Source organism: Periophthalmus magnuspinnatus, chromosome 4, assembly GCF_009829125.3.
Source record: "Periophthalmus magnuspinnatus isolate fPerMag1 chromosome 4, fPerMag1.2.pri, whole genome shotgun sequence".
Lineage (NCBI taxonomy): Eukaryota > Metazoa > Chordata > Actinopteri > Gobiiformes > Gobiidae > Periophthalmus > Periophthalmus magnuspinnatus.
In genome coordinates, this window is record NC_047129.1 from 28,891,346 (window position 1) to 28,903,457 (window position 12,112).

General features: G+C 40.4%; 2 protein-coding genes across 2 annotated transcripts in view; one reads left to right on the top strand and one right to left on the bottom strand.

Moving 5' to 3' along the window:
• Positions 1-12,112, bottom strand: part of ankmy1 (ankyrin repeat and MYND domain containing 1) — a 295,837-nt gene that overhangs the window by 171,799 nt on the left and 111,926 nt on the right. The gene's annotated exons all lie outside the window — the stretch shown is intronic.
• ano8b (anoctamin 8b) overlaps positions 3,787-12,112 on the top strand; it is a 92,254-nt gene continuing 83,928 nt past the window's right edge. The window contains exon 1 of the mRNA XM_033965241.2: positions 3,787-4,073. Within this exon, the coding sequence (XP_033821132.1) occupies positions 3,884-4,073 (190 nt within the window). The 5' untranslated portion in view covers positions 3,787-3,883. The remainder of the gene's footprint in view (positions 4,074-12,112) is intronic.

Genomic DNA, 12,112 nt, shown 5'->3' on the forward strand with positions numbered 1-12,112 from the left:
TCTGCTGATGCTGATTGGTTAGGGCGTCACTGAGCGAAGGTCGAGTCTAAACGTTCATTGGTGTAAAATATGTCAATCAAAGTATGAACCCGCCTTCTGTGCACCAATAAAACGTATCCGTGTGGACAAAGTTTCTACAATTTTTATGTCCTACTGGTTTCTTAATATATATAAAAAAAATAAAATACTTAAATACAAATACTAAGCTAAAGACCAGAAATACGTAGTCATTGTAAAACTTTTTTTTAATTTCAAGTTTTATATTTGCTTTTATATTTTATTTTAGAATAATCTGCTTTATCAGACAAAACCCATTTAGCCTACTGCATATTCTGTGTGTGTGAACTTAATTAAATAAACTTAAACAAAATGTGTTTTAAGTTCTCATCAGGGACGCAGATCTAACCTAAGTCTTTATTATAACGTACAGTTTCTATGTCCAATCTCCAAGTCCTACTGTAGGACTGTGTCAGTACCTTCTCAGTCAAAAATCCTTCAATTTTCCACTAAGGACTTTATCTAATACCTAACACACAGGAATTCAATTAATTAAGCCATTTATTATTTAAGTTGCTGCCAGTGAATTTACTTTAATTTAGTCAAATTTATAATATATATATAATATATATATATATATATTATATATATATATATATATATATATATATATATATATATATATATATATATATATATATATATATATATATATATATATATATATATATATATATATATATATATATATATATATATATATATATATATATATATACGACAGACTAACATTTATTTGTGGTTTGAGTTTGGCTTTTTTCCCAGTGTGATTTCACCTTCAGGCTAAAAACAATTCTTTTATATTCTTCTATTCTTTTACATCTTTTATTTATAAGATCACTAGACTACTAAATATTTTATGAAGTACGACTAAAAACTAATAGAATATTTACCTTACTCTATTTTTATTTTATTTTTGTCCTGTATATATACCCTACTTTTACTAAAATCAAAAAAAGAAGAAAAAAAAATCTTTTCCACCAATAGGGCTATAAAACCTACGCGTAACAAAACTCACCACTGTACAGAAATGCAGCATGTTGACTCCCTGAGAACTACAACATCACCATTTTAATCTCCATCCCCTGGCCTTGTCATCTGTCACTGTCTGCGGGTGAAATTATGAATGGTGCACTCATCCATCACACGCGCCATACATCAGGCCCCTGCACTGACTGAGGCCGTGCGTAAACCGTACCCCACTGCAGATCCATCCTCTCAGCTGTCAACCGGGGCCCGGAGTGTGGTGACGAAGCAGAAATCCAACAACAACAGCCAGACGACACACGCACCTCCAGGGGTTAACACGAAGGGGGCGCTGCTGAGCCTATAAACAACACATGGAGAGGATGAGAAACGACACGAGGCCCAAGGATCACTCTTTAACTGTGCTCTTAATCATTTACAGGGTCATTATAAGCGTGGCAGCTGTGACCTCAAGGCGATGGGGCTATGTCAATATGTTATGTCTTAGTCCTGGATGCAGCTAAACAGTTTTCTGGCTAAAGGGCAGATGTGCAGATGCAATGAATGGGATAAATTAAGCACAACCTGTCCATTTCCTACACAGTCTGCACATGGATGACTCCTAGACTGTATTATAGTTGTAATAGACCTACAATAATATCATTTTAAAGGTCCTATATTACACAAAATCAACTCTAGTGACGTTTAAGCCATGTCAGATTGCTGTTGCCAGATCAAAAACATACCTAAAGTTGTGTTTTGTTTCATTCGCACATGTTTGAATAACACTGGTTTATTCGTCTGTCTATATCTCCAAAGCTCAAAATGCTGCGTCCCACCTTGTGATGTCATGCAGTGGTAGTTTTCAAGTTAACATCTCTTTTTACCTTTAGTTTATAGTCAGGAGAAGGTCTAAACTGGCCACTTTAACCTAAAATTCTCATATAGACGGAAATACGGTGCACTGACCACTCTCATTCTTATATTTGCGCCTTTCGTCAGCCACTATATAGCATTTTTACAGTCTTTTCTTGGCTACGCACATTTTCTCCCACTCCCCTCTGTGAATCAATATGCTTGACTGGCACCACCTCAGCTCCAGTCCTCCTGCAAGTGCTGTTATGGTCAACCTATTGGGCAATATAATTATAAACTGTATTGACTGATGATACACAGTGCTCAAGTGGAAAATGTAAGCGTCATGGAAGAGTTCGATGGAATGACAAATGAAAAAGTGAAAGATGACGTAACATAACTTATTTTGGGATATGTTTACACAGCTAAAAGTTATAAAGTTGCAAGTTCAGTAGAAGTAGTCATGGTTTGGATCCAGCAGTGTTATGTTTTCATGCTGTCCACACTGGTCTGGTCTACTTTTCTTGGACAAAAATATTCCCAATTCCAAGTGGCATTGATTAAATAAAGATGAGTGACTATTTTCAGCCTTTAGCCTATACCTTGACAAATTCTAAATCTCAAGTTGTCATTTGTATAGTCAGTCTGATAATGTAGTAAAGGCTAAACAATGGGATCTCAGCTGTGTCTTGCATTCAAGTCTCATTATCCTCCCTATAAAAACATGGGTCAATTGAACATTTAAATTAATTCCCCTAAACCAGGGCTGTCCAAACTACGGCCCAGGGGCCAAATGTGGTCCTCAGACCAATTTTTGTTGGCCCTCATGTCTCCTCCTAATCTGGTTCAATTTATCAGGAAGTATTTTTTACTACAAAGTGAAGAGATTCTACCTCTATAACCTGAAGAATATTACATTGCATTGTGACACAGACCTAAAAATAATCTTGCAAGTCTTATTAAAGGTACAATGGCTCTGTCAATAGCTTTGAATCGACACTCGTCTGTGGCCCTCCGCTTCAAACATGTTTCAGTACGACCCTCAGTGAAAAAAGTTTGGACACCTCTGCCCTAAGCTAAACTTGAATAAAGTCCTATTTAAAGCTGGTGGATGCTCTGTCACCTACTTATTTCCATGTAGATATTATATTTTTGCCTGTAAAATATCCCGCAGTGTGACATTAAACTAATCTATCCCTGTTGATACATGCAGGAGAACACACCAGGCCAAGTTACAGATCAGATCTGTTGAGTGGCGACCCCACTCACCGTAAAAATGCATGTTTTTCTATTTATTTCTGAGCATTAACAACACTAATAACTCAATGAAAACAAGTTTAATGTCATACTGTTGAACATTCCTGCACAATGACACAGCAAGCAAAAGCTCATATAGGCAAGTAGGCTAAACATTAGGCCTACATAAGGGAAAAAGCATGGTATTAGTAGTGTTTTATTAGACCCAGATTATGAAATTGCAAGGTTTTCAGTGCACCACGTGAGCAGCTGCTTCTGTCTGAGGTCACAGAGGGTCATAATAAAAATAAACGTACGGATTAAGAATGTCTTTTTATGGTTTGTGCGTAACGTGAACCTGCAGTTTATGTTGTCAGTCAGCCCTTAGACTGATTCGAGCAAACGTGTGATTAAATATGTTTGGATAATTCGAGCTGTCGTGTGAAAGCTCATTATATATTCATGTCTCTGCTGTCTGCGCGCTGGCCCCTCCTCTCCTCGCTCTTTGTCCCTCCTCTGGCTCCTCTCCTCGCTTCTCTCCATCTGCTCCAGCCGCTCAGAGAACCAACCAACCAAACACCGGGATGCACCGCCGCTGTACCGACCACCTTCTGTCCACTTTCCCCCGCATCTGACTCCAGTGTGCGCGCTCTACCCATCCATCCATGCGCCACCGTCCCTTTGAAATGCGACACCGCTGCGCTATTTCCCGGAGAATATTCTTGTTATCGCTTTGTATCGTTGGGGCTCGCTGATACCCGGTTGGAGCATGCCCGACGCGGGGACAGGGGCGGCCGGGAGTAGTGCTGCTGCTGCTGCTTCTGCCTCCCCCGGTGAGGGCCCGGAGAGCTCCCGTCACAGGCACCGCGGGCAGCAGCAGCAACAACAGCAGCAGCAGCAGCAAGGAGATCCGGAGAAGACCGAGGCGAGCCAGGCGCAGGGTTCCTCCGGGGTACTAGGTAAGTCCACGCCGCTTGTTTTTTTGATTCCATGATCGTGGGATAGGACCGGACAGGTGATGGCAACCGCATCATCACCACTGTCTCCTTTTGTCTCCACGAGGGCACCCAAACAACCAAGCGATATTTCAAATGCGTAATGGTCTGACGCGCTCTTTACTTGGCGCTTTTAGCCTTGTTACTTCAGCACTAGCAGCTCTGGTGGTCTTTTAAAGTGGATTTTTGAACGTGGTGTCTGTTTTGACCTTACGTAGACAGAGCCACGCTTCTGCCCGTGTCCTCAGACTGTTCGTGCGCACCTGACGCACTGTTGGCGCTTGGACTATTTACCTTTTATTTTTGTTTTTATAATGAAATATGTTTGGCATTTTAATGGTTTGAAGATGTGAAATGGTGCAGCAGATGTAATAAAAGGTTTTTAATGGATGTTCTTGAGACAGGTGGTGATTATACAAGGTTTTCTCAGTGTTAAGTCCTGGTTTGAGCCCAGTTTAGTCCTGATGTAGTTATTGCTTGGTCCTGTTGTAGTCCTGCTTTAGTCCAGGTTTAGTCTCAGTTTCGAAGTTGTAAAGTCCTCAAAATGAACCTCACCTCAGTCAGTCCATGCATCCATCCATCCATCCATTTTCTTCCGCTTATCCGGGGGCAGCAGTCTAAGCAGGGACTCCCAGACTTCCCGAACTCTGGACACGTCCTCCAGCTCCTCCAGTGTGACCCCAAGGCATTCCCAGGCCAGCCGAGAGACACAGTCCCCTCCAGCGTGTCCTGAGTCTTCCTCAAGGCCTCCTCCCGGTGGCACATGCCCAGAACACCTCCCCATCTCAGTCAGTGTCCCTCTGAAATTCACAAGTCTGAGTTGAGTCCCATGTCCTATAATGTGCTCAAAAGTACAGCACAGGTGGGAAAATGTTGGTTATTTTTCTGTTCTGTGATGAGATTTCAGCTGTAGAAGGTTGAATTATGAACTTGTTTTTAATAAAGCGGTTTGGTCACTTCTTCTTCTTCCACAAGTGTGACATTTAAAACGGTGTAAATGGAGGTGAGGGAGAGCAGTGCTTACAGTTGTCTGGGCTTGCCAACTGAACGATTTTCATTTTGTGCGTAGAGATTTTTTTTATTTCTTCTTATTTCTTGTAGTAATTTCAGGCAGTGGCTTAGAATGTTGTTCATTTTGAGGGTTTAGGCCAGAGAAATGACCTTTTGGGATTAGTAACAGTGCAACAAACATACTGTATATTTTAGGTGTTCAAAGGAAACTGATTGCGTATAGATTTTCAGAAGGAATTAGAACAAATAATGTAACAGAAACATAAGGCTTATATTTAATTTTATATTTTAAAGTAGGACAGCATTTTTTTTTTTTTTTAACTTCTGAACTATAACTTTTAACACAACATATGCATTTGGACTTTTGGACTTTTGGACTTTTCTGGTCTGGTTTGGTTCCACTTTAGTCCGGATTTAGACTTGCTTTGGTTCAGTTTAAGTCCTGGTTTAGTCCGGTTCAGTCCAGGTTTAGTTACTTTTGTACTACTTTAGTGATAAATATAGTAGTGATTATGATATGATCTATGGTAAATGGTAATTGGTCACATTTTTGTATAGCGCTTTTCCACTTTCAAGACACTCAGAGCGCTTTACGTCCAAAAAACACTCACACATTCACACAGCAGCGTACGCAGACACCGAGGGAGAATTGGGTTAAGCGTTTCACCCAAGAATTCACAGTGGGAGCTGGAATTGCACCGCCAACCTGTGGATCAGCGGACAAGCACTCAACACCAACTGAGCTACTGCCGCCCCAGTCACATTGATGCATGAGTAACATTACCACAACACTTTTACACAGTTCAACACTTTAGAACGTTTAACAAATGACACTGCTCTGGTTTGTACTCGGGTGGAAGACTCCTGGGTGCTGTGGCGTGTGTTTTTATGCGAAATCCTTGTGCAGTAGTAAAGAAGAATAGTAATAGCTTGCACTTTATAACTATACAACAAAGATTACTTGATATATTTCACTGATAGAAGGGCTGATTTGTCGTTTAATTGCGATTTTTCTGACAAACGTTGCAATTTCGTTAACAAGATTCTGTTCAAAGTTGACAATTTTTAAAAGCGTCTAGAAGAAATGACAAAAAACAAATGCAAAAATCACATTTCAGAACATTTTTTGCACAGCTGGAGTTCGGTTTTTCAAAAATTACAGCCTTTGTGATTTGCTAATTACGATTTCCATAGATTGCGATTCATCTTGCAGCCCTACGCCCGGTCATATCGAAAGCAGCTCATAATAGACCGAGTGTATTAAAAGCGTGCTGTTCAAAGCCTCTCCCCCTCATTATCAGCAGCCTATGGGATAAGTGACAGGTGCTGGTTTTGTCATTGAAATTCAGCTAAAAACGAGTGTAGTGTCTGTAATCCAGGAGATCAGTCGCACATTTGAAAAGCTGTGATGTTGGCTTAACTGGTGCCGTTTACCTCTCAGGGATCTAACTCTTTATACATTAGCATTTTAGGGCAGCATGTCATTAGCCAGAAGTGACAGACGATTTGATTGGACAGAGCAGAAGCCAGTGCTCTATAGGGGAATAATAACTAGGGCTATTTTTGGCCCTACATTAGCTGGGTTAGATAAATGCAATTGTCCTCTTATTTGATCTGTTTAGCATTTTAATGGTTTGAAGATATGAAATAGTGCAGCAGATCTGATAAAAGATTTGAAATGGACGATCTCGAGACAGGGTTTGAATTGTGGTTGTACGAGGCAAGTCCTGGTCCTGGTTTGAGCACAATTTAGTCCTGATGTAGACATGATTTGGTCCTGTTGTAGTCCGGGTTTAAACCTGGTTTAGTCCGGGTTTAGTCTCAGTTTTGAAGTCGTCAAAATGAACCTCACCTCACCTTTAAAAGTCTCAGCTGAAACCGAAGTCGTAATATTATGGTCAAAACTACCAGTGTTGCCTTCTGTTATTTATCTATTGCAGCTCGTATTTTTTAACCCTTTTGCATAATAAATTTGTTTTCGAGGGATAATTCTGCTTTATGGTTTGGTTTCAGTATTATCGTTTATCGCCTATTTCCTTCAGCGATATATTGCACTTCAAAAGCTGTTATCTGTTATACTAAAGCTGTGAGCCTTTAGTCGATTAATCAGTCGATGGAGTTTGTTTTAGTTGGTTTGTCATATTATTTATAAGGATTTATGTGAAAAAAGGCAGAAAGGAGAAATTAGAGAGTGAGTTAGCAGGAGATTTAGTTAGATTTTATTTGGTATTTATGTGTAAAATGGCGGATTAAACTCGTGATTCACTAGTTTAATCTGTTTTTGATATAAATACATGAACTTTTTTCTGTCTAAATAGTAGTTTTGTATGAACTCCCCCTGCAGGTGTCGTCTTGTGAGTGCAGTTTGGGTCAGATACACAGAAATACGTAATAGTTTTGCGAGCTTTTGCCACGCCCCTTTTTTAGTCGACCAATCAATCGACAGGACATGTCTTTAGACGATCAAGAATTTCTTTTGTCGATTACTGAGCAACTAAATATGCATTTCGCTCAAATCCTGTTTCATCTTATGTCCCATTGTACTGATTTCTTGGTTTGATTGTGTGTAACTACAACTTGAAATCCCTGAGTCGTCCAGGTTTGATCCATAGTTAAAGAAAAGTTCAAATCTTGTTGTAGGTTTAACCACACCACCCTTCAGACAGATATAAGGTAGTGTCCAGCAGTAATCTGACCAGAACTGAAGAAGAGACTTGAATGAGCAGCGAAACGTCTTCACTCCAACAACTTTTTGTCCAGTTGATAGATTTTAATTTGTCTTTTTCTATACAACTTGTCTTGCCACTATTAAACAAAGTAAACTTAGTCTGCTCACCAGTGTTTTCCTGATTTTAAACTAAAGTCTTGGTAACTTTATTCTGTTTTCAAGCAGCGACGATAGATTTTAGCATAAACAATATTGTCAATCAACTAATCCAAAAGTATTTTCCACTTTTTATCGCTTACTGACAGGGACATTCACAGTCAAACTCAAAAAGTAAGTTGTAAAGTTGTAGCGCCAAGTTTCTGGGAAGCCAACCTCGACAGATTATTACAAGCGCATTAATCACTATTTCAATGAAGTAGTGATACGAGTTAACATTTGAGTGGGTCGGGGTCGTGTTTATGTGTGTACAGTGGTTGTCAGGGCGATGGCGTAGAGCACAGGTCAGAGCTGGAACGTCCACAGTTGGAGGAAACTTGAGCTGAGTTCCTGGACAGCGGCGTTATGTCATCGCAGAGTCAGCAGCTGCAGCAGGAGGAGGAGGTGTGACCCACAGAGAGCTTTCCAATAAGGACACAGGGAAATATATGGGTTCCAGTGTCTGTATTGGTTGATATCGATTCATTTTAGTATCAGACAACATTCAGAACCAATATTTTTACCGTCCCTGTCCCAGTCTCTGTGTGCACATTCACATTTTCACTAAACTTGACCGATTAAACTTCACAGATTTTTTTTTTCTTCTGCGATCTGCTGCTAAAACCTAGAAAATGTGAGACAGGCCTCTACTTTAAACCATAAAAATTGTGATTTTAATGTCTTTTTTATTCTTTAAAGCGTGTACAAATTGTGCTATACAATGAGTAAAAATGGAAATAGAAGGCCAATTCGTCAAAAAATGGCTGTATGTTTACAATAAGCATGTAACCAATTATTTTACAGCCCAGAAAAATACATTTAATACATTTAATACTTAAACTTACTACTTAAATTTGTGGGTTTTGTGATTTTTAAAGCTAAATATCAGTTATTGGGCACAGCAGGAGGACAAATAGTGGATATCAGCTCAATAAATCCATTTTCTATCCCTATTTTCCAACATTTTGACAATAAAATGTGGTTTTCAACATTTAATTTCTTTTATATTACCATGTGCGCACGGTAGTCTATGTGTCTTATACTTGTAGAGCTCAAAATCATCACTCATAATCATCATCATAAACCTATTCAGCAAAGGTTAATTTCTGTCCTGAATCTCACTTTTTTAGTATCAATACTTATTCAAAAGAGCATCTACTTTCAATACTAGTTTTAACATCAATTAGTATCTGGTTTTCAACGCTTTTGACAACCTTTGAATGGAGTATTAGTCTAGAAAAGTTCTGTCAGTCAAAGTTTGTGCAGTAATAGCCAAAGTGAAGGCTTCATACTTCTCAAACTGACTGTTCCATTTGGTGTGGTCCATTATAACAGGGTGAACTTCAGTGGGACTGGTGTAAAATCCTATCCACACATGCCGCTGTTACTCTGCCACAGCTCTGCTCTGCTCCAGCTTTTTATCCCAGTGCCTTCTCGCGCTGCCGGATTTGGCTGTCGGATTTTCTTCACACAACCGGAGGATCCTTCTTTTGTCTCCTCTCTCCTCCATTTCCACTAATCCTCCCTCAGTAAATGGCCATGAAGACTGATCCTAAGGGCCCTCTCTCCCTGTAGCCTCTGCCCTCCAAACACCCCAAATTATAACATTAATTCAAGCACATATAAATCAGTCCACTCGTTTCACATCGTTATATTTAACATTTTACTGCATATTTAGTTCTAGTTTTTAAAATGTTTTTAAAGTTTATAATTTAACTTCCTGGTTCTTCCTGTTACCTATAGAAACCATAATGTAAAAGCTTTTGTGAAACTTTTCAGAGTTTTTTTATCCATCCATCCATTTTCTTCCGCTTATCCGGAGCCGGGTCGCGGGGCAGCAGTCTAAGCAGGGACTCCCAGACTTCCCCCCCACCCCAGACACGTCCTCCAGCTCCTCCAGTGCGACCCCAAGGCGTACCCATCCAGCCGAGAGACAGCGTGTGACAGCTCTTGAGCGCCTCCCGTGGGACCGAACTCCTCACCCTATCTTTAAGGGAGCGCCCAGCCACCCTGCAGAGGAAACCCATTTTGGCGATCTTGTCCTTCCTGGTCATTACCCAAAGCTCATGACCATAGGTGAGGGTAGGGACGTAGATTGACCTCAGGCAGGAGGGACCAAAAAGACAGAACTCGGGGGGAAGGTTTAACAGTGTTTATTTACAAAAAGTGCAAAGTGCAAAAAATGGGAGGGGGGTGTGTGCCGTGGTCCAAGGGTAGAGCGTGAGAAGCAGAGTCTGAGACGGGACGGACAGTACCGAGAGAGAAAAGCAGGGTCGGAGGAGAACTGAGCGGGTCCAGGGAGCGGGATCTGGTGAGGAGCAAAAATATCCAGTTTAGCAAAGTCAAACAGCGAAAAAACGTAAACGGAGCCAAGCAGGGAGTACCACAGATACACAGACAATCTGGCGCTGGGTGTCAGGTCCTGGCTCCTCTTTTCCTCCCTAGGTGCAGCTGATTGTCGATTAGCCTCAGGTGTGCACGGGAGGAGCCAAGATCTCCGCCCAGTTCCAGGCTCAGACGCAGGAGGGAGCGGGGAAAGTGCAAAAAAGGGCAGGACCAACAGGGATCATGACACCGTTAAATCGAGAGCTTTGCCTTTCGACTCGGCTCCTTCTTTAACACAACAGACCAATACAGTGCCCACGTCACTGCGGACGCTGGGTGGTGAGTCTTTTCACAGCTTTTAACCATGTCATAATTGCGTCCCCTTCTCATTTACCCTCTCGAAGTTGTATTAAGTTTGATTCATGCATGCTTGAGTAAACTTTATTGTCCTGTATTTGTTACTCAAATATGTGTGACTGAAACAAAACACAACTCCAGGGATGTTTTGAGGAGCCCACAAGAGTCAATTTTGTGTAGTATTGGATTTTTAAACAGTGATTTGACAGCACCGCATAGAGGTTTTGTAATACATGAATAAAATCTGCTACTTCCTTTATCCTGATGACGTTTACAGCGACGTCAGCTCCTACTGGGCTCCACAATTTTCCAACTTAGAAGTCAGCGGATCAGTTTTGCGATTTAAAATGTCCAAAATACAACATAATGATCCACGGGTGTCATAGGAGTATGTAGCAAGACACGAGCACAATATGTATTCTTTAAGCTCTGTCAAAATATTAATGTCTGTCAAATGTCTAATTAGTTTGCGTTCCCATCTGAGTCTAGTGTTGATAGAGTTGGCAAAACCGGGTCATGTCATTAACAGGTGCCTAATTAGCAGATTGAGATTGGAATCTTTTTGTGAGTGTAAAATGACTTTGAAGATGTGGTAATTGCAAATTGTGGTTGGGAATTTAAACCATTTTCACATATTTGAACCTCAAGAGAGACCGATAGAGAGAGAGATCTGGAGAATGCAAAAAAAACCAAAAAACTCTAGATGATAAGGAAAGTTTTGCTTGTCAGAAAACTACCCAAAATGTTGCACTAATTAAGACAGTGTAGTCCCTCTGGCTTCACACTCTGGTTTTGCTTTGACAGCACTTTTTTAAATTAAGCATCAAGTAGGATTTTATACAGCATTAGCCAAACACTGACAGTGGAAAAGGGAAGCAAATACCACAGCGCTGCTTGATATTGATTGATTTTTAATATTTATGTGTAGAATTAAAGGCGCACTTCGTAAATTTTCTGCCACCTGACGCTTTATCTTTAACGTTTCTTCATATTTGGGTATATACACGTCTTGCATTTATTAAACTGCACGTGTTTTGAGTGCTAAAATGCAAAAACACGCATTTTTATCGTGACGGAGCTGACATGTCTCTATGGAGATTAATACGTTTAATGTCATACCGCGTAACATTCCAGGCAAAGCAGTAACACGTCAAGCGGGTGTTGGACCATCCACCAGAAAATGCAATTTTTATACGCAATGCAACAATTTTAATGTTTTTCCCTTTCAGAAGATGTAGTATTTTGGTTTGAAATTGCTAATCGCTATGGTAACGGTCCTAATAATGAATCTGTCCAAAACCAATGGATAATAAAAGGCAAAAGAGGATATAATCAAACAGCTCAGCCCTCGACATAAACATCATTCGTTGAGTGGTCAGATGCAGTAACTCACAGGTTGGCGGTGCGATTCCTGCTCCTATGGATCTATCCTGTTGTTGTGTCCTTG